At 46.7% G+C, this 18,790-nt stretch overlaps 5 protein-coding genes and 1 non-coding gene across 6 annotated transcripts; 1 reads left to right on the top strand and 5 right to left on the bottom strand.

Moving 5' to 3' along the window:
- Nucleotides 1-169: 169 nt before the first annotated feature.
- On the bottom strand, nt 170-2,072 carry CDC7 (Cell division control protein 7). The gene is made up of 2 exons (XM_062879877.1): nt 1,527-2,072; nt 170-1,463 (listed from the first exon to the last, which is right to left on the bottom strand). The coding sequence occupies exons 1-2, from the start codon at nt 1,858-1,860 to the stop codon at nt 322-324; spliced, it is 1,476 nt and encodes a 491-aa protein (XP_062731256.1). The 5' UTR covers nt 1,861-2,072; the 3' UTR covers nt 170-321.
- Nucleotides 2,073-2,140: 68 nt separating this feature from the next.
- cnd1 (condensin complex non-SMC subunit Cnd1) lies at nt 2,141-6,624 on the top strand. The gene is made up of 3 exons (XM_062879878.1): nt 2,141-3,371; nt 3,421-6,233; nt 6,295-6,624. The coding sequence occupies exons 1-3, from the start codon at nt 2,465-2,467 to the stop codon at nt 6,463-6,465; spliced, it is 3,891 nt and encodes a 1,296-aa protein (XP_062731255.1). The 5' UTR covers nt 2,141-2,464; the 3' UTR covers nt 6,466-6,624.
- A 363-nt stretch (nt 6,625-6,987) lies between these two features.
- QC761_0082870 lies at nt 6,988-7,074 on the bottom strand. The gene has a single exon. It is a non-coding gene; the product is annotated as a tRNA-Lys (tRNA).
- An 81-nt stretch (nt 7,075-7,155) lies between these two features.
- On the bottom strand, nt 7,156-7,671 carry QC761_0082860 (uncharacterized protein; the record flags this gene model as incomplete). The annotated part of the gene is made up of 2 exons (XM_062872872.1): nt 7,156-7,466; nt 7,523-7,671. 2 exons carry the CDS (start codon nt 7,669-7,671, stop codon nt 7,418-7,420), a joined length of 198 nt encoding a protein of 65 aa, XP_062731254.1. The 3' UTR covers nt 7,156-7,417.
- A 1-nt stretch (nt 7,672) lies between these two features.
- On the bottom strand, nt 7,673-8,353 carry QC761_0082850 (uncharacterized protein; the record flags this gene model as incomplete). The annotated part of the gene is made up of 2 exons (XM_062872871.1): nt 7,673-7,849; nt 8,303-8,353. The coding sequence occupies 2 exons, from the start codon at nt 8,351-8,353 to the stop codon at nt 7,673-7,675; spliced, it is 228 nt and encodes a 75-aa protein (XP_062731253.1).
- Nucleotides 8,354-9,031: 678 nt separating this feature from the next.
- Nucleotides 9,032-12,840, bottom strand: fcp1 (CTD phosphatase Fcp1; the record flags this gene model as incomplete). The annotated part of the gene is made up of 2 exons (XM_062879879.1): nt 11,687-12,840; nt 9,032-11,602 (listed from the first exon to the last, which is right to left on the bottom strand). Exon 2 carries the CDS (start codon nt 11,528-11,530, stop codon nt 9,032-9,034), a length of 2,499 nt encoding a protein of 832 aa, XP_062731252.1. The 5' UTR covers nt 11,531-11,602; nt 11,687-12,840.
- Nucleotides 12,841-18,790: the final 5,950 nt, after the last annotated feature.

Raw genomic sequence — 18,790 nt, 5'->3', positions numbered from 1 at the left:
GGGACATGCAACTGCTGAGATGAAACCGTGGTCGAGCAAATGAGGAAAGAATGGCACAAGCTCAAGTCGCAGCGCCGTCACGTGAGTGGCCGCCAGGTCAACAAACGAACCCAAAAAAGGGGCGGTTCAGGGGACTTGCACAAAACATGAAAAAGACAACAACACAATTACATCGCTCATATTTATCATGTGGTATTATGACCCATTAACTCCAACAATGCCCCCATCGCCCGGCAAACTCCCCCCGCCATGAATATGTGTGTATATATACAATAAAAACTTCACCCCCTCCTTGCTCCGTTCACCATGCACCTCAACGCCTCATGCAATGCTTGCTCGGACCTGCAAAATGTCCATCTCGTCGTCATCTCCCGTCCTCTCGCTAGAAGACAGCATCCCTACTTGCAAAAACTCGTGCTCAAGCGCCTCCTCGGCACTGATGCGGTGCCGTGGGTCCAGGTCCAGGCATCTCTTCAAAAACTCGACAGCCAACTTCTCATCAGCAGGCAATGTCTTCTCCGAGTCGCTGCGACATGTGCTCCACAGGATAATCCTTTCAAAACTAAAACCTCCTGATCCAATTGTTGGGATTGTAGTCTCGAATGCACACCCGTGCAGCTTTCCCGCCTCCTTCATCTTCTCTCGGCCAAAAATGGTCGCTATCTCAATCATAGCCTCGACATCGTCTGCAGAATTGAAGAAAGGGAAGCGCTTCGACAGGATAGTCAACAGAATAACACCAACACTCCAGATGTCAATCTTGGTGGTTTGTTCAGTACACTTGAACAAGACTTCTGGCGCGCGGAAACCACGGGTGCCGGCACGGTTGGCGCGTCTAGACGGCCGGGTGTCCTGCTTGGGATAGCCACCAACGGTCGCCTTGGGATTGTGGTTTGCAAGCCGAGCTTTGCGAGTCTGATAGTCATCGTGGCAAAGACATGGCTTGCACTCTGACCCCTCGCGCTCAGCCAGGCCAAAATCGACCAGTACACCCCTTCGTGATTCAGGGTCGTAGAGAAAGTTGGTGGGCTTGATGTCGCGATGCAGGATGTGTTGCCTGTGTACGCTGGCAAGGGCGGTGAAGAGCGATCGGAGGTAGATGGCGATGTCAGGGACGGTCATTTTCCTGAAATAGTCCCGGAAATCGGCATGCCTGAAGTATGGGAGGATGGCAACGACTTGGTCGGTGGCGCGAAAAGCTGTGATCAAGGGACAAACATTTTCGCAGTCTCGGAGGTCGTGGAGAAGCTCGAGTTCGTTGAGGATGCGGGTGGGGGAAGAGGTCACGTAAATCTTCTTGATGGCGACGTATTTCGGTTTGCGACGTCGTGAAGGCTGGTGGTCGCCGCTGTAGCTCTTCAGTGGTGGTGGTGTCCACTTGTCGCTGTCTCTGTCAAAGTCCCACGAGTTATCGTATCGGTCGTATGCCAGGTCTTCGGCTTTGTAGACGGTTGAAAAGGTTCCTATGTTACCAAAGTCTGTCAGTTGGCTGGTCCAATGTCTCAACTTGAACAAGCTTGACGCACCCTCTCCGATCCTCTTGATCAACCTGTATTTCGACCTGAAGCCAGGGAAGCTGTCCTGCAGCTTGTCCATGTCGTACTGGATATTGCTGTCGACCGCCATGTCGTCGTCGGAACTCTCTGTATATTCGGACTCTGGTTCCTCCTGCTCCTCCTGCTCTTCCTGTTCTTGTTCCTCTACCTGCTCCGCCTCGTGGCCGCGCTCTGTCTCCCCATCATCGACCTCTTCGTCTTGGAAGTCGTGTTCGTTCATCTCGGTATCCCCAGTCGATGGGACGTCATCATGAATGCGAAAAGACTCCTCTCGAGAGCGCCGTGGAGGCGCAACGGTCGCCATTGTCGCTAACAGCTGTAATCCACCACAATTGACCCAATTCGAACGATCAAAGACAATGCATGAGCTGGGAATATGTACCGTTAATAGACCAACTAAGAGACAAAACCAATTGGCGTGTTTTAAATGGAAAGAGACAAAGGGTACCTGCCATGCAATTGGTTCTGTGTCAGAATCAATGACAGGGCTGGGGTGGAGGGGCAGAGCACAGACCAAGACGCGAGCTTCTGCAGCGAGGACGCGACAGAAGGGAACCCACCAAAGTCAACAAACAATTGGGGCAGTTGCCAGGGGATCCCCACACCGGAAAATCGACAAATCGCAAACGAGGGGGGAAACTGCCGCTGTGTTGTGTTGTGTTGCGCCCAGACTTGGACTTGACTTTTTGCGACAGCGACGACACCCGACGACAGAGCACCGAGAGCGCCTGCTGGCCGCCAGACGACAACTGCGACGACGGAAACGATAGCTTTTACGAATTAACGACCTGTCAGCGAAAGAACATCATCCTGTTCCTGTACTCTGCTATTGCGACCCGATCATCACCACCACCACAACATAACAACCCCGCGCACCGCGATACTTCTCCTATCCGCCGTTGTCCACCATGGACAACGTCAGCTTCGATATCAACGATGCGCTCAAGCATTACATGAGCGATCCAGCGGCCATTCCAACCCCCGAGGCCGACAGCGCGCTGGTTGACTGCGAAAATGACCCCGAGTCCCTCTCGGACAATGCCATCATCAACGGGGTGCTAAATCCCATTGTGGATGCCGTCGCCGAGAACCCAGATGCCATCACCAGAAGCAGCATCTTCGATTCATTACAGTTCCTACTAAAGTGTGCACCCATTTCCCCTGTTTCTTCTTCGCTTGTTCCCAACAACTCCTTCTCCTTTTCGATGATGGCAGGAACGCCTCCTTCCAAGGAGCCCCGTCCACCAGATCCCGGTGCGCCAGCTTGTCGTATGAAAGAACCTGTTTCTGAACTGTTTAAACTATCCAGGTACACATCCTATCTCTCCGCCCATGCTCTGAGCAAGATATTTGACTTGATCACCTCCGGCATGGCCACCGAGGCCGATGTCATCCACCATGACCTCGAATCTGACGAGCAGGAACTCATCGCCCACCACAAGATGCTTCTCGAGATGTACGGCTTTCTTCTTCAGTGGACGATCGCCGCCGTCGAGACCAAGGCGGCCGAAAAGTCCTCCACCAACATGCCAGCACGCCGAGGCAAGCCAAAAGGCAGGAAGGAGGTCGGCAAGGACGGCAGCTGGGACTCTTCGACACAGCTCGAGATTGCCCTCAACACCATGTGCAAGGTTCTTCGATTAAAGTTGGGCAAGATCTTTCTCACTACCTCAGAGCGCGACACCTTCATCTCCCTGCTCACCCGCCCGGTTTATATGATACTCGAGAGCGAGCAGCGGGTTAAAAATACCAGCATCCGAATGCACACCTTCAAGGTGCTGTGTGTGGCCGTCAAGCATCACGGGCATGCTTATGGTGAGTTTGTTGATGACGTTGCCTGCAAGTCCATTTCTGACCTTGATAGCCGCCCAAATCTCCATTGTACAAAATCTCACATATTTCGAGCATCTCTCGGAGCCCATGGCCGAGCTGCTCCACATCCTGGCCGAACAATACGACTATCCACAGCTGGCAGATGAGATTCTGAGAGAGCTGAGCAACAAGGAGTTCAACAGCAATGATAACAAGGGACCAAAATCTGTTTCGACCTTCATGGTCAAGCTGTCCGAGCTGGCCCCCAGACTGATCATTAAGCAAGTCACTCTGTTGGCCAAGCAGCTCGACAGTGAATCGCACACCCTCCGCAGCGCCCTCATCGAAGTGTTTGGAAACATGCTTGTCTATCTTAGCAAGTCGGATGAAAGAGGAGAGAACCACAAGTCACAGATGAATGCCTTTTTCGATGTGTTGGAGGAAAGATTCTTGGATATTAACCCCTACTGTCGTTGCAGGACGATGCAAGTCTATCTCAAGATTTGTGAGCTGGAGCAAAAGTTTCCCAAGAGGAGACAAAAAGCCGCCGAGTTGGCCTGCCAGAGTTTGGAGGACAAGAGTAGTCACGTCAGGAGGAACGCCATCAAGTTGCTGGGCGCGCTGATCAGGACACATCCCTTCACCGCGCTTCATGGTGCACAGCTCGCGAGAAAGGATTGGCAGGAACGGTTGGACAAGGTGGATGCCGAGCTTGATGCTCTGAAGCCTCCGGTTGATGCGCCAGGCCTTGACGGGAACGCCAACACCACCGTGGATGCCGGACTGCTCGACGATGCCACCCAGATTGACGCGACACAGCTCGACCCATCACAAAAGTCGCCTGCCGAAATGACCGAGGAGGAAAAGGTGGCCGCCATTCGCAAAGCCCAAGAAGAGGCTGCCACATCAGAGGCTATCGAGAAGCTCACTCTCACCAAGAGATACTACAGCGAGGCGCTCAAGTTTATCGATGTTCTTCACGAGGCCACCACCACCGTTTGCCAGCTTCTTGGCTCCAAGAACAAGAGCGAGGTCATTGAGGCCATGGACTTCTTCGAGATTGGCGATGCCTACAATATCGAGCAGAACAAGGTTGGCATCCGGCGCATGCTGAGACTGATCTGGACCAAGGGCAACAGCGACGAGGGCAAGGGTGTGCAGACTCACCTCATCGAGTGCTACAAGCGTCTCTTCTTTGAGGCGCCCGACAGCTTCAGCCCCAACGATGCGGCCAACTACATTGCCCGCAACATGATCAGTCTGACTTTTGGTGCTACTCCTGCTGAGCTTACCTCGCTTGAGCAGCTGCTGGCTACCATGATGAAGCAGGGCATGATTCCCGAGATTGTGATTGCCAAGCTCTGGCAGGTGTACGGTGTCCAGAAGAGGGAGATCTCGCGCAAGCAGAGAAGGGGCGCCATCATTGTGCTCGGTATGCTGGCCACTGCCAGCCCAGAGATTGTCGTGGGTGAGATGGAAACCATGTTGCGCACTGGTCTCGGGTCTCACGGCCGTGCCGACTTGCAGCTTGCCAAGTTTACTTGTGTTGCTCTTAGGCGCATCAACCCAAGTGGCCGCTCAGCCAAGGAGTCTGCCATCAAGTTCTCCAGGCTGTCTAACGACCATGCTGTTCTTGCCCGGCTCGCTGCCATCACCGAGGTTTCTACCGAGAGCAAAGAGTGGTATGGCGTTGCTGAGCAGGCTATTAATGCTATCTATGCTCTGTCAAGACATCCGGATGTGCTGTGCTCGGAGATTATCCGGCGCAAGACCAAGTCTGTTTTCGCGCCGCAGACGTCCAGGCCAACATCGAGGGATGAGTCGGTCCCTTTGTCAAGTGCGAGTCCACCGGCTACTCAAGATGGTGAGGAGGGTGATCCAACCCTTCTGGCTCCCCCGACACAAGCCCCTCCCGGGTCCAGCCAGCCACCACAATCCCCTTCCAAGAAACAAAACAAGGACAACACCGTCGCTCTTTCGCAGCTGTTGTTCATCGTTGGACATGTCGCCATCAAGCAAATTGTACATCTTGAGCTGTGCGAGTTGGATTTCAAGCGCCGCAAGCAAGAAAAGGAAAAGTCCGCCGCCGCCGCCAAGGATGCTTCGACCCTCTCTGCCGGCACCACCACCTCGACCGGGCGCAAAGCAGCCGGCAACAAGCGGAAATCCGCCGCCGCCCCGGCACCAGAAGAAGACGAAGGCGACGAGCTCGACCTCATCGGCGGCACGACAGAAGACGACTTTACCGAAGCGATGGCGCACATTCGTGAGCGTGAGCTCCTGTACGACGGACGGTCCTTGCTGGCCATCTTTGGCCCCATGGTCAGCGAGATCTGCGCCAACAACACCACGTACAAAGATCGCAATCTCCAGCAGGCGGCCACGCTGTGCCTGGCCAAGCTGATGTGCGTCTCGTCTGAGTACTGCGAGGCGAATCTCCCTCTGCTAATCACCATCATGGAGCGCTCCGCCGACGCGACGGTCCGGTCCAACGCTGTCATCGCGCTTGGGGACATGGCTGTGTGCTTTAATCATCTTATTGATGAGAATACTGATTTCTTGTATCGTCGTCTGGCGGATTCGGACGCGTCGGTCAAGAGGACTTGTCTCATGACCTTGACGTTTTTGATCCTGGCTGGCCAGGTCAAGGTCAAGGGCCAGCTGGGAGAGATGGCAAAGTGTCTGGAGGATGAGGACAAGAGGATTGCGGATCTGGCGAGGATGTTCTTTACCGAGCTGTCGACAAAGGACAATGCGGTTTATAACCACTTTGTGGACATGTTTTCGCTGCTGAGTGCCGATCAGAGAATTGATGAGGAGAGTTTCAGGAGGATAGTGAGGTTTTTATTGGGGTTTGTTGAGAAGGTATGTTTTTTTTGGGAGGGGAGACCATGAAGGGGTGATGATGCTAATGAGTAAAAAACAGGATAAACACGCGAAACAGCTGGCGGATAAACTTGCCGCGAGGCTGCCGAGGTGCGATACCGAGCGGCAGTGGAACGATGTTGCTTTTGCCTTGGGGCTGTTGCAGCATAAGAATGAGGAGATTGCCAAGGTGGTTTCCGAGGGGTTTAGGGTTGTTAAGGGGGCTGCGTAAAAGGGGGGGTGTTTGGTGTTGGATTGCGTGTTGTTGGTCAAAGTCAAAATACCAGAGCATCATGTTTGTTGTTTATATCACATTGAAGGAAGCTTTTATTTCTCGGGTATTCGAAACGTTTATGTTCAAGTTCTATCGCAGGTGGGTGACTGACGGCGCTGATGGTGTTCATGTTCTGCTCACCACCCCCTCAAGAACACTTTTCTGTTTGGGTTACAGTACCGAAACCGGTTCTCTTGAAGTTTTGTCACGTCTCTTAGGTGAACACAGGAAAATGATCGAGAGGACGAACGCAATATCCTCTGGAGACGATTTTGAGAAAAAATGCCTGATGCTACTATTTTGGCCATCTTCTCTCATTGGGCGAGGTGCTAAAAGTGCTGGCTAACACACTCTTCAAGTCGCGGCGATTGTGGGCAGCAAAACTTGAAGCCTGGTAGATGTAAACACCACCAACATGGTTCAAAAATAACAGATGAAAAAGTCAAAAAGAATATCGAATCAGTCGTCCGACGGGAATTGAGCCCGACGTGGGGGTCGAACCCACAACCTTGAGATTTCGGAGTGCTCCTTAAGAGTCTCACGCTCTACCGATTGAGCTAGCCGGGCGAGCGGGGGAGGCTATACCCATATTTGATGTTTGTTGCCTCTTTCCTACGTCTTAATCAAAAGAGTTTGTGTGGTTGTGGAGTGTGGTATATGTGTGGTGGGTTGGAATGCCCTGGTTGAATGACTCGAGTCCTCAAACCCCAAGCTCGAGCGTGGCTCAGAGCTTACACCCTGTCCACCACTACCCCTTGTTATGCTTGAACTTCAAGTCTGTAAGTGTCCCCTCTATTGTCTTCATCAAGTATATACACACCCTCTCAAACATAAGCATAAACTCTCTTTTTTTTGTGTAATAGTCTAGGTATCCCTCCAACTTCCATCCGCCCATCGTCAAGACCCCCATCTATTTCGTAACATGCTGAGGCACAGCCGCAAAGGTAGGCCGGACGTATCTACTCTCAATATTAGCACCCTTTTCCCACACACGGAAAAAAAAAAAAAGACATACCTATCAGAGTTGTAAACCTTAAAGTTCTCCCCCAACAGCTCCTTCTCCCTCGCCTGGTCAGCCAGGTGTCTGCGGACAAGGTCGCGGTCGCACTCGGCCTGGAGCATAGGGATGAGGTGGATGCGCGCCCACATCTTTTCGCGGGCCATTTCACTGGGCGAAAATCATCAGTCTTTTGGGTTTCTTCGAAACAATGAGCACAAAATGGTAAAAATACTTCATCTCTCTGACACCCACAACAAGCTGGTACCAGCCGTAGACCATGAGGCCTGCCGAGGCGAGGATAAGGTTACGGGGACGGAAAAGGCCGTGGGCGGGGAGGTTGCGCTATAAAGCCAAAAACGTCAGCTCCAGGTCTTGATGTCCTGTGTTCTTCCTCCTCTTGATCCAGGCGCTTCCATGTTGCGGGCGAGCTTCGATGTTGTCAATGTAGTTTCGGCTTCCAGATATACCCATGATTTGTCCCAACCGAAATATTCCACCACCAGCTGTGTGCGTTCGTTATCTCTGAATTCCCGCCGTGTCTCTCTCTGTCCTTTGGTCCTCACTGCAAAACAAAGTGTCGAACAGTCTTGCATCCGCCGCCGTCGCTTCCTTCTCTCCGCTGGCCTGGTCGATCCCCTTCAAGAATATTTCTCCGTCGCCTACCCCTTCCCGCCACTCAATCCTATCCGCTGCCCCCCAATACCCATCCCAATCTCATCATCGGCCTCGTTGTCCATCCATCGTTGTCGCCCTTACCCCTCACCCCCACCCCTCTGAAAGAGAAAAAACACCAACCTTGTACTGCACAGCCCCATACCCCCCAACAGGCGGCATATCCTGCGGCATCTTGGGCAATCTTTCTGTTTCTGTCCTCCCTATTCCACCTCGTCAACTGTTGCCCTCGTGCTCCTCCGGATTCATTCAGTCATCCTCGTACCTGTATTTTCGCTTTATTCGTCAATCGGAGGTGCCCGCCCAGCAAATCGTGTGTTACGGCGAGAGGACGGTTCTTGGGGGGCGAGCGAGGGTTGGTGTTGTCTGGGTAGTGTCTTCAATCGGCGATCAGGAAAGCTTCCCCCAGAGGTGCTTGGAATTGACGACAGCACCGGTTCGGTGCACGGACCATTATTTGGCGGGGAGCCTGAGCAACAAAGATTACGTAACACTTGGCATCGCAGATCTGCGCACGAACCGGCTCAGGATTAGCCAATTGCTCGAATGTCATTTCCAACATTCACTGTCAGGACACGAAAATCATCTCTGAAGAGCCTAATAAAAGATAGATGGCTGTAAGGGGTATATTCCTCACGAAATTTAGTCAAGACAACAAAGAACGAAAATTAATAAAAGAATCTCTGCCCAAAATGCATCAATGCAGCCACGACGCCCGCTTTGCCTGCTCAAAAGAAACAACCTCCACACCCCCCCCAACCCCAAACCAACCAACCCAAAACCCAACCATAAAACCCCCGCCGAGAGTGGAAAATACCAAGTAAATAGCTATGTACAACAGAATCACCCCCTTCACGCGGAATTAAACTCCGCCTCCAGATCCGCCGCAAACTCAGCCTCAAGATCAGCCGCCAGAGCCTCCTCGTCAAGGTCAGTAAAGTTCTGCCCCTCCTCCTCCACCTTGTCCTCAACACCATCTTCATCCCCCGTCACCGCCGGGGTAGGCAAATCAGGCGCAGCCTCATACTGGTGCCTCAGCGAAGACCCCCTCGCGCTCTTCATCCTCCTCATCCTCTTCGCAGGGCTGTTCTCCTCACCTTCGTCATCGTTGTTCCCATCCTCTTCCCCATCACCGACATCATCCTCCAACTTCCTCTTTCGAGTCGCCGGACTGCCACTCCGACTCCGGCTCCTCTTCCGACTGGCGCTCGACTCCTCCGACGAGGAAGACGACTCCGACTCATCGGGAGGAGCAAAATCTTCGTCGTCTTCCTCGTCCTCCTCGTCCATATCCTCGTCGTCATCGTCATCGTCCGATCCAGACGCAAGGAACTCTGCCAATTCGTCCTCGGCCGACCCCCAGTTAAAGGTCTTCAGCCCGTCGATAGGCGACATTTGTCCTTCCTCCACCTCATCTGGCAGCAGTCCGTCTTCATCGTCGTCTGCGTCGTCGTCATCCTGGTCGTCACCTCGAGGGGGTAGCTGTATTTGCAGCTTATTCCTCTTTTGCTGCGGGGTCTTGGGCGCGGTATTGCCCGTCTCAATGCCCCCCATATCTTCATCGTTGTCATCGGATGACTCTTCAGCTTGGCGAGCAGCTCCGACGTTATTAGCATCCTCCTTGAAGTACAGATATGGAGTCTCATCCACAGATGTCCACTCAGTAAAGCACTGCGCGAGCCACTCCAGACCGACAACCTTGATATGAGGGTACCGCCTGGCAGCATTGAGCTTGGCCGTTCCTGGCTGAGAAGTGTTTACAACAAGATGCGTCACTTCTTTGCTGACTGTCGACCTAAGCCTGGCGCCAAAGCTGGTGATTTGCTGCCCGATTTCTGACCGGTAAATATCGGTGTTTTGGGGCAAAACACCCGACAAGGCGATTTGATGCCCTCTAAGCACCTTGGCCTTGAGGTTGTTGAGCAAGTTCCCTACATCAGGCACATCCTCGCCAATGGTTCGCTTCGACTTCTTTTGATCGTAGCTAGCATAGTAAACCTTGTGTAGTTGCGTGAGGTGTTTCTCCAAAAACTCGAGTTCCCTGTCGTCGTCCAGGAGAACCTTGTGTCGCTGTGGTGGTGGCGACGAAGATCGAGACGAAGCACTATCATCTGAGTGGCCCGTAGCCTTCTCCGCCTCCTCATCCTCCTTGTCCTGCTTCTCCTGAAGTAATTGTAGCGGTCGTTCATTAATCTGCTTCTCCAGCGCCGACTGCTGTTCCTCAAGCTGTTCCTTTGTCACCTCATCAGTATCCTTGCCTGTCGCGACAGCCTTGGCGTTCTTATCGGCCGGCTTCTCCGCCTTGTTGACACCATTCGTCGACGGCGCCGAGGTGAGCAAATCCTGTCTCTTTGGCAAAAAGCTCGCGTTGATATCGCCGATTCCCTTGAAAAACTCGTACGGGGTGACCTTGACGAGGTTGGGCCTATTATGCGGCCAAACGTCGGATCTGTCATCAATAATCACCACCATGTTGGTGCTGACAGGGAATAAGCGCTGCAAACTCTTTGAGTACATGTTGCCGTTTTCGTCGCGACTAATAACCCGGTTGCCAAACAACTTCTTCTCCGGGTCGATAACACGCGCCACGTTTTGCGCGTAGGCGCGAGTGCCCATGGTGTAGACGTGCAGCTCGTACATGGCGGAAATCCGCTTCAGGAACCCCTCCAAGCCCGGGCGCATTTTAATGTAGTACCAACATTTCCTCACCACCGCGTGCGGCCCGTCATCCAGCTGAAACGTCTTGACATTCTTGACCGAGTCGTAATTTGGGTTCGTCGGGTCCTTCATCCACTCCCCCACCGTGGGATCAATGCAGGCCTGAATAACCGTCTGGTCCAAATCCACCACCAAACTGAGCTTGCGGCTCTCCAGCAATCTCTTCTGCAGCTCACGCTCCGATTTTTGGGCGTGGGTGCTGCTGACGGTGAGGTTCGTCTGGTCGTGCACCATGCTGATGGGGGCCCGCTCCGTGTCGCGCGTCTCGGCGGCCCAGTTGGCCTCGGTCATGTCCTTTCCGCAGATGGCGCAAAGTCCCTGGAACTGAATCTCGTGGGAACAGTCCTCGTCAATCAGCACGCAGGGCCCGTCCTGCTTGATGACCTGACCCTCCTTGATGCTCCAGGCGTTGAGGGTACCATCCGAGGGCGAGCTCCAGTCCGCGTAGGTGGTTTGTTCCTCCTCCCACGTCTCGCCGCGAATGGTGTCGCCGACTTCCTTGTACCATTTGAACGAGTACTCCATAAGCGCATCTTGCTTTTTGACCGTGTCGCCGGGGTTCTTGAGGAGGCGGACGATGGTGATGGGGTACCGCAGCCGGTTACCCAGCCGAATTGTTTTGGTTTTCCCCATTGTTTGGGGTCGTGCGCGTGTTTGTTCTGAAAGGGTGGGTTTTATGTTCGTGAGTCGATGAAAGGTAGTCGGCTGTCGAGTGTGTGATGGGTCAGCTTCTGTTACCTAGTTCGAGGGACTGTTGCTGCTCTGGTGGTTTTGAAGGAAAATCCTTACGAATGAAGCTTCCTGTCTCTACCCATCGCGCGATGACACGCGTGGAACAAGTATTGATGGATGGGTTCGTTGTGTGGTGAAGTTGGGAAGGAAGTAAACGACGGCCAAGTTTCCACAACTTATGTCCTGGATCGCGACTCCTGTGAAAGCTCACAATCAGTTGCAGCAATCGAAGCTGCAGGTGGTGGGGAGCTATCAGTTCAAACAGGGCCTAGCGTCGTGCAGCTGGGTGGGTGGTCCAAGCTTCTAGAAGGATGCTGATTGGTCTGTCGCAATTCCGAGCAAGAGACGCTCGAGCCACTTTGCGCTGCCGGAGATATCAAAACGAGCAAGCCGAACGACAGAGGTGTGTCAACGGTATCTAAATCAGTAGACTTGTTGATGGATGGGTGGAAGTTCAACTGGCAACAAGCTATGCTCTTGTTGACAAATGTAGGGCTTGTGCAGCTTGTATCGATATTTGTATAAAGTTGGGAGGCTGTGTAGCAAAAATAGATACCGGTGATGTAATTGTGTAAAAAAAAAGTGATGGAAGTCGTCGTCGCAATGTAACCGGCCTTGGGGCCTTCCCCCAAGATTGGGCGGGATGGGCAGGCCCTTTTGTACCCTTTCCAGGGCGCCTCCGCTTCAAGGCCGCCTTTGGTTGGCCAGTTTCCACCACCACCTGCTGCTGCTCTCCCGGCTGCGGGGTCAGTTGTGGCTGGTGCTGTGGCTCAAACTCGGAAGAGATGCATTCCATCCACTCATCCACTGACTCGCTTTCTCCTTCATTGTCAACATTCCTTTCTGCCGGCCATATCCCAACAGTTTGGACTAGTTATGATCTTGTGTGGTGTATATGTTCGGATCAACTCTTCCACCTGCTCCAACGTGCGGCTCTAGCCTACCAGTTAAATACAGACCTTCTGGAAGCTCTCTTGATCCAATCCAAAGCCAAAGTGGCGTGACGCAACCAATCATCCACCTCCCGCATTCCCTGTCCGTGATCTGTCATCATCCACCAAGGTCTCCTGACACAGTGACTCGACTGCTGCCTCTGAAGCTGCTCCTGAAACATGTCCCCCAGAGGCGAAAACATATCCATCACACCCTTGGTTCCCTCCCTCTGTGGATGAGATGTGAATAGTTGCAGTCCAACCGGGCAAACTATTCACAATAATTATCGCTATGCTTTCAGTTGGTCTTGCCGCGTGTTTTACTCCGTGAGCGTGGGCAAACAAGGAAACCTATCTAATTCTAGCCGTCCCTTGACAAACCAAGGGTGGCTCTGCCCAGGAGCAAGAGAATCAATGAGTCTTTGTCTCTCCGCCCAGTCACAAGACTCTGCACCCAAAGAAAGTTCCATCCCAGCCGTTTGGTAGATCTGTCGGGTAGCAAACTGTTGTCAAAGACAATCAGGGTATTGAAAACTTGTCATCCACGTATCGGTCAGGTTCTTTGGTCTGTGTGAGGCCTTTCTTGTATGGATATATATCTGGCTTTTGAAATTTCTAGAGCATCTCCGCTCGTCTTGACCTCTCCCATATAGTTGAAGGAATGAAATCTACAACTAGGAGCATATCAAGAGCCCAGTCATGTAATTTTTCTATAGTTATACACCAAACTGTCAAGATTCAGGCGACTTCGAAAAGGTTGTCTCCATGTGGGTTTGCATGTCTGGCATCATGAACTGGAAATAGTCTAGGCGTTGCAAATGTTCATTCTCCTCTTATTTCTGAACCTAGAAAAACAAAATCAACATCTACATACACATACACATATCAGGTAAAGTGTGGTGCTGCATTTTACATTTTGTCTCAAAAGATTCTTTCGTAAGTTGTGTACATCACATATCCATTCTGCTCTAAAACACCACATAACGTATATTATAAGCGAGCGACCAATATAAGCGAGCGACCACTTTTTTACAACCTTTATATTATTATCCTTAATTACTACACAACTATACTAAGAAGCAACCATAATTACATCCGAAATAGCTAAATCAGATAATTCTATAGCCTCCTGGCAAGTGCGCGCATTATGGCCAGGCTTGCTACACACACCACAGCACTAAACCTTCGTACGAGTCCCCCCTGTACCACCGCCATCCGGCTATATTTCTTCCACTATCTCCCCACCTACGGCTTTCTAGTCCAGTAGATCCTATATATCTTGGACAGTAAGTGATCCTCCGAGCCGTACACGTGTTTTTTTAGCTTTCCGGCGCTTACTTAGTACTTTATTGGCCTTATAGAGCGAAGAGACCTTTACTTATAAGAGGGCTACTTCCTATATTATAACTATTATACCTTTAGTAAATTAATCTATAGTACTTAATATTAAAGTCGGAAAGTTATTTTAATAATTAATAATACGAGTTTTAATAAACGTAAAGTATAAGTTAACTTCTCGGGGGTTTTATAGTATTTAAAATATTTAAAAAAGTATTATATCCGGCCTTAAAAATAAGGGTATTAACGTATAAAACTTAATATTTAATTTAGAAAGTACTTTCTTTAAATCGTATAATATAAAGCTAGTATTTATAAAGTTACTTTATATATTTTTCTCCGTTATAAAAGTAAAGAAAATTTCGCGAAAAGTTTAAAAAATATAAACTTATTTATATAATTAATATATATATATATTAAGTCCTTAATTTAACGGCCGTATATTTATTTTAATAGTTTAAAATAATTAATATTAAGTAGTTAAAGAAAGTAAAAAAAATATAAAAGTATATAAAACGTAATAATATTATTTTATTAATAATAATATTCGAATTTAATTAAATAATAATTTTCGTAACCATCGAAGATTAATAACCGATATTTACCTTTTATATATAATACTATATTATAATCGAAATACTTAATTTAATTTAAGCTTATTAAATTAATGGCTTAATTATTATTAATAATTATAATATATTAAATAAATCATAAATTATATATAATATATTGTTATAACCTATGACGAACCCCTATCCAGAACCTCTGAAAGGGATACCGGTTGAAGGCTGCTTCTGAATAATCCTGGTTCGGTACAGCTAAACAGTGTACGACAAGATGTCTCAATGTAAACACTAGATACCGTGAATACAAGCTTGAATTGCATACTGCGGAACTGTCTATCTACACCAGCCAGTTCCTCCGTATATATAGACCTTGGGGCCCTGAGGTGCTCGCCCTGCTACGGCCCCGATCACTCCTAGCACTTTGCATCCTGCGAAGTGCTCATCGTGCTATGCCTTCGATCACCCGTAGCATCTTGCATCCTGCAGACTGCTCAGGCCTCTTGGCGCCGTAGCACTTCTGGCCAGCCTTGATTGGCTGCCTCCTGGTTTCCTTAATGATTGGCTGGGGACGCCCCGCGCCCCACATACTGCGCGGCCTGCCGTTGGGTTAACTGTGACACTAAGGGCACTAAGCAAACTAAGCAGTCGTGATTAGTATACTAAGGGTACTAAGTAAAAAGTAAATATAGCTTAATACAAGATCTATATATACGGAGGAACTAATTAGTATAGATAGACAGTTCCGCAATATATAACTTAAATTATAGTTGTAATATCTTGTAATTACATTAGGATATCTTATCGTACACTATTTAGCTGTACCGAAGTAGGATTATTCAGAAGCAGCCTTTAACCGGTATCCCTTTTAGAGGTTCTGGATAGGGGTTCGTTATATATATTAATTAATAAAGTAATATTATATAGTTAAAATAATATAGGGTAAAATAATTTAACCGAAAATATTAACTTTGAAAATTATTATTACTTATTTATAATTATTAAATTAAACTAATATTATTTCATTAAGGCCGTTTAAAATTATAATTACTATATTAGCGAAAATAATATTTATTATAAACCTAATTTCGTCGAAGTTATAAATATTATTATTTATAATATTATATTTAACTTTAATATTTAATACGAATATAAATTACTCGGTAATAACCTTTGGATCCTTACACTTAGCCCTCTAATAGTCGTATTTACGCGAAAAACGTATACGGAATTATAATTAGCGTTTAATAAAATTATATATTTAGAATTTACTAATAAGAAGCGCGTCGCATATACGTAATAATTAAGTAGTTATATCTTCTATATTATATAACTTTAATAGAAAAGCTTGCGTAAATAGCTTAATAATATAGTAAATAATAGCGTCCTCTTTTGATTAAGTAAGCTTTTTCAATCTAGGCGTAGTATCGCGTCGTGCAGGCCGGCCGGCGCGTCGGTATCTAAGCGTATTACGATTAACGTTATATATTTTAGCTATAGCTAATATACTTAAATTTTTATTATTTTGAAAAGCCTTAAGGGCTAAAATTATATAGGCTTCCTTTAAAGTAGATGGCATTTTGGAATGTTGAGAAAATGAGGTGTTGAGGTTGAGGTTACGCGTCGCGTGAAAAAGGTGGTCGCGTGAAAAAGGTGGTCGCTCGCTTATATTGGTCGCTCGCTTATTATGACGAACCCCTATCCAGATCCTCTGAAAGGGATACCGGTTGAAGGCTACTTCTGAATAATCCTGGTTCGGTACAGCTAGACAGTGTACGATAAGATGTCTCAATATAAACACTAGATACCGTGAATACAACTTGAAATTGCATACTGCGGAACTATTTATCTACACCAGCCAGTTCCTCCGTATATATAGACCTTGTGCCAAGCCATGATTATAGTGATCATTCCGCTCATTCCTAATGATTATAATGATCGCTATAATCCTCTGTAACTCCCTATTGGTTATATTGCCGCGATTATTATATCCTTCCAGTCTGCTATCTATAATCGCGCCGCCTTATCCTGATTGGCCCTACTAGCGATAGTCTGTGTGTCTTGTGCCCCGCATACGGTCCGTCCTGCCTATTGGCTTAACTGTAATATAATGCCCCTCCTCCTAGGTCGAAGTCCCATCGACCTAAGGCCTAAAATAACCGCCTATCGCCTATTTTTCTTTACTCGTAAGTCCTCCTCTTTTCCTTATCGATACGATATTTAATCCTTATAGAGTTTTTAAATCCTCGCAATTCCTTACTCCGAGCGTTAGTTTATAGTACCGTTATTACTTAGCTTTAACCGCCCTTATCGACCTTAAAGGCTTTATTATTATACTTTATTCCTTTTATATAGCTTATAATTTAATTTACTACCTTTATAAATATTTTTCCCGTTACGGTAAATATATATATCGAAGCTATATTTACGATATATCGGGTATTCCTACTATTATAAATTAATTTACCCGTCTCTTTTTTAATACTCCGTCTAACTTTATTTAATCGAATACTTAATTACCGAATATCGTTATTTATTTTCCGAAGAGTTAATTGCCGAAAAGTAATTCCTAAACGCTTATCGTAAAGCCGAAAAGGTTATGCGTAAAGCGTAAAAAGCCGTTACGTATTTATCCTATCTTCGCTAATAAAAATAATATTTATTAAAGTAGGGTACCGTTATTATTAATAAAGTAATATTTACGCTCGATCCTCTTATTACTATTATTTTTAATACTAACTCTTCCTCTTAGCTTACTATTTTACTTAACTAGCCTTTCTCTAACTTTAATATTAATTTTAGTACGGCCGGTTTTTCCTTTCTATCCGTATAAAATATTACCGCTAACGTACTTTCCTTTTTCTAAAGTAATTAAAACGTATAATACTATTTATATTTAATCTTCCTTATAGCTTTTAACTTTATAATATAATATATAGTACGCCGATTATTTTATTAGAAACGTAGGTTCGACTCCTATTAAGGTTCTTTTAGATTTAAAAGTATTTAACGAAGTTCTTTTAAATCTAGATTTACTTTTATTTATTTAGGTTTTAGTCGGTTTAGGTATTACCGGTAGAATTCTTTTAATTTATTTAGGTAATTAAAATATATTTATAGTTCCTACGAGTTATTTATAGTTAAATATTTTAATTAATTAACTAAATACTTTAATTAGCCTTTATTAAACCGTAAATTTAATATTTCTTTTACATTATACTTTTCTTCTTCGTCCTCCGCTACGGCCTATATATTGGCTTTACTTGCCGGTGGTACGGGCTCCAGAAGTGAGATGTGAAAGGTATATGACCGTAGACGTATCGTACGGGGTAGCTCCAGTTCGAATGCCGTCTCCGATATCTTCCTTTTAACTTTAAACGGGCTTACTCGCCTATAGTCTAGCTTCTTACTAGGTCTTTTAATACGTAAATTGCGTATAGAAAAGAATATTATATTTCTCCCTTTAAAGTAAGGTCTTTCGAGCCTTTTAATATTATAGTATTTCCGTATTTTTTTCCTTATAAACTCTAGTTTTTACTTAAGTTTACTATAAAGTATATATATCTTATTTACCTTAACCCTAGCCCTAAGTACCTTAACGGTAGGCCCTTACCGTAAGTCTGCCTTATAGCCGAAATTCGCGAAGAAAGGTATAACTTTTGTAGTTTCCGTTAGTAATATATTATACGCTAATTATACCGTAAATAATAATTTAATTTAATCGTTTTATTTAAAATTAATATAATTCCGTAAATATTATTTTACGATTTAATTAAGCTACTCCGTTTAACCGTTTATTTAAGGATAGTAAGCCAATAACGCCTTACTTATTACCCCTAGCCTCGTTATTAACGCTCTTTAAAATTTTAATACGAATTTAGTATTGCGATCCGTAATAAACTCCTTTAACTATATATATATTATTATAATATACCGTAATACTACGTCCGTTAATTACTTTATTAATTAAATTTCTTTATATAATAAAAAATATATTTATTTAGTAAGCCTATCGACTATCGTTAATATACTATTATATTTAACGTTAATTATTATATCTTTAAACTTTAGTAATTTAGTAATAAAGTCTATAATAATTAAACTCTATAGCCGCTCCGCTATTAATAATAACTCTAAAAATCCGTAAAGCTTATACTTCGCAACCCTCGTTCTCTCGTATATATAGTATAATTAAATAGCTTCCTTAACGTCGCCCTTAATCCTTAGCCAGTTAAAGTACTACTTAATCTTTTTTATAATCTTTACGATACTTATATATCCTCCGAGCTTCGATACGTAAATATCTATCATTAGTATCGTCCGATTAC

This window comes from Podospora bellae-mahoneyi, chromosome 5, assembly GCF_035222275.1.
Source record: "Podospora bellae-mahoneyi strain CBS 112042 chromosome 5, whole genome shotgun sequence".
Taxonomy (NCBI): Eukaryota; Fungi; Ascomycota; class Sordariomycetes; order Sordariales; family Podosporaceae; genus Podospora; species Podospora bellae-mahoneyi.
This window is presented reverse-complemented; position numbering and strand designations above follow the sequence as displayed.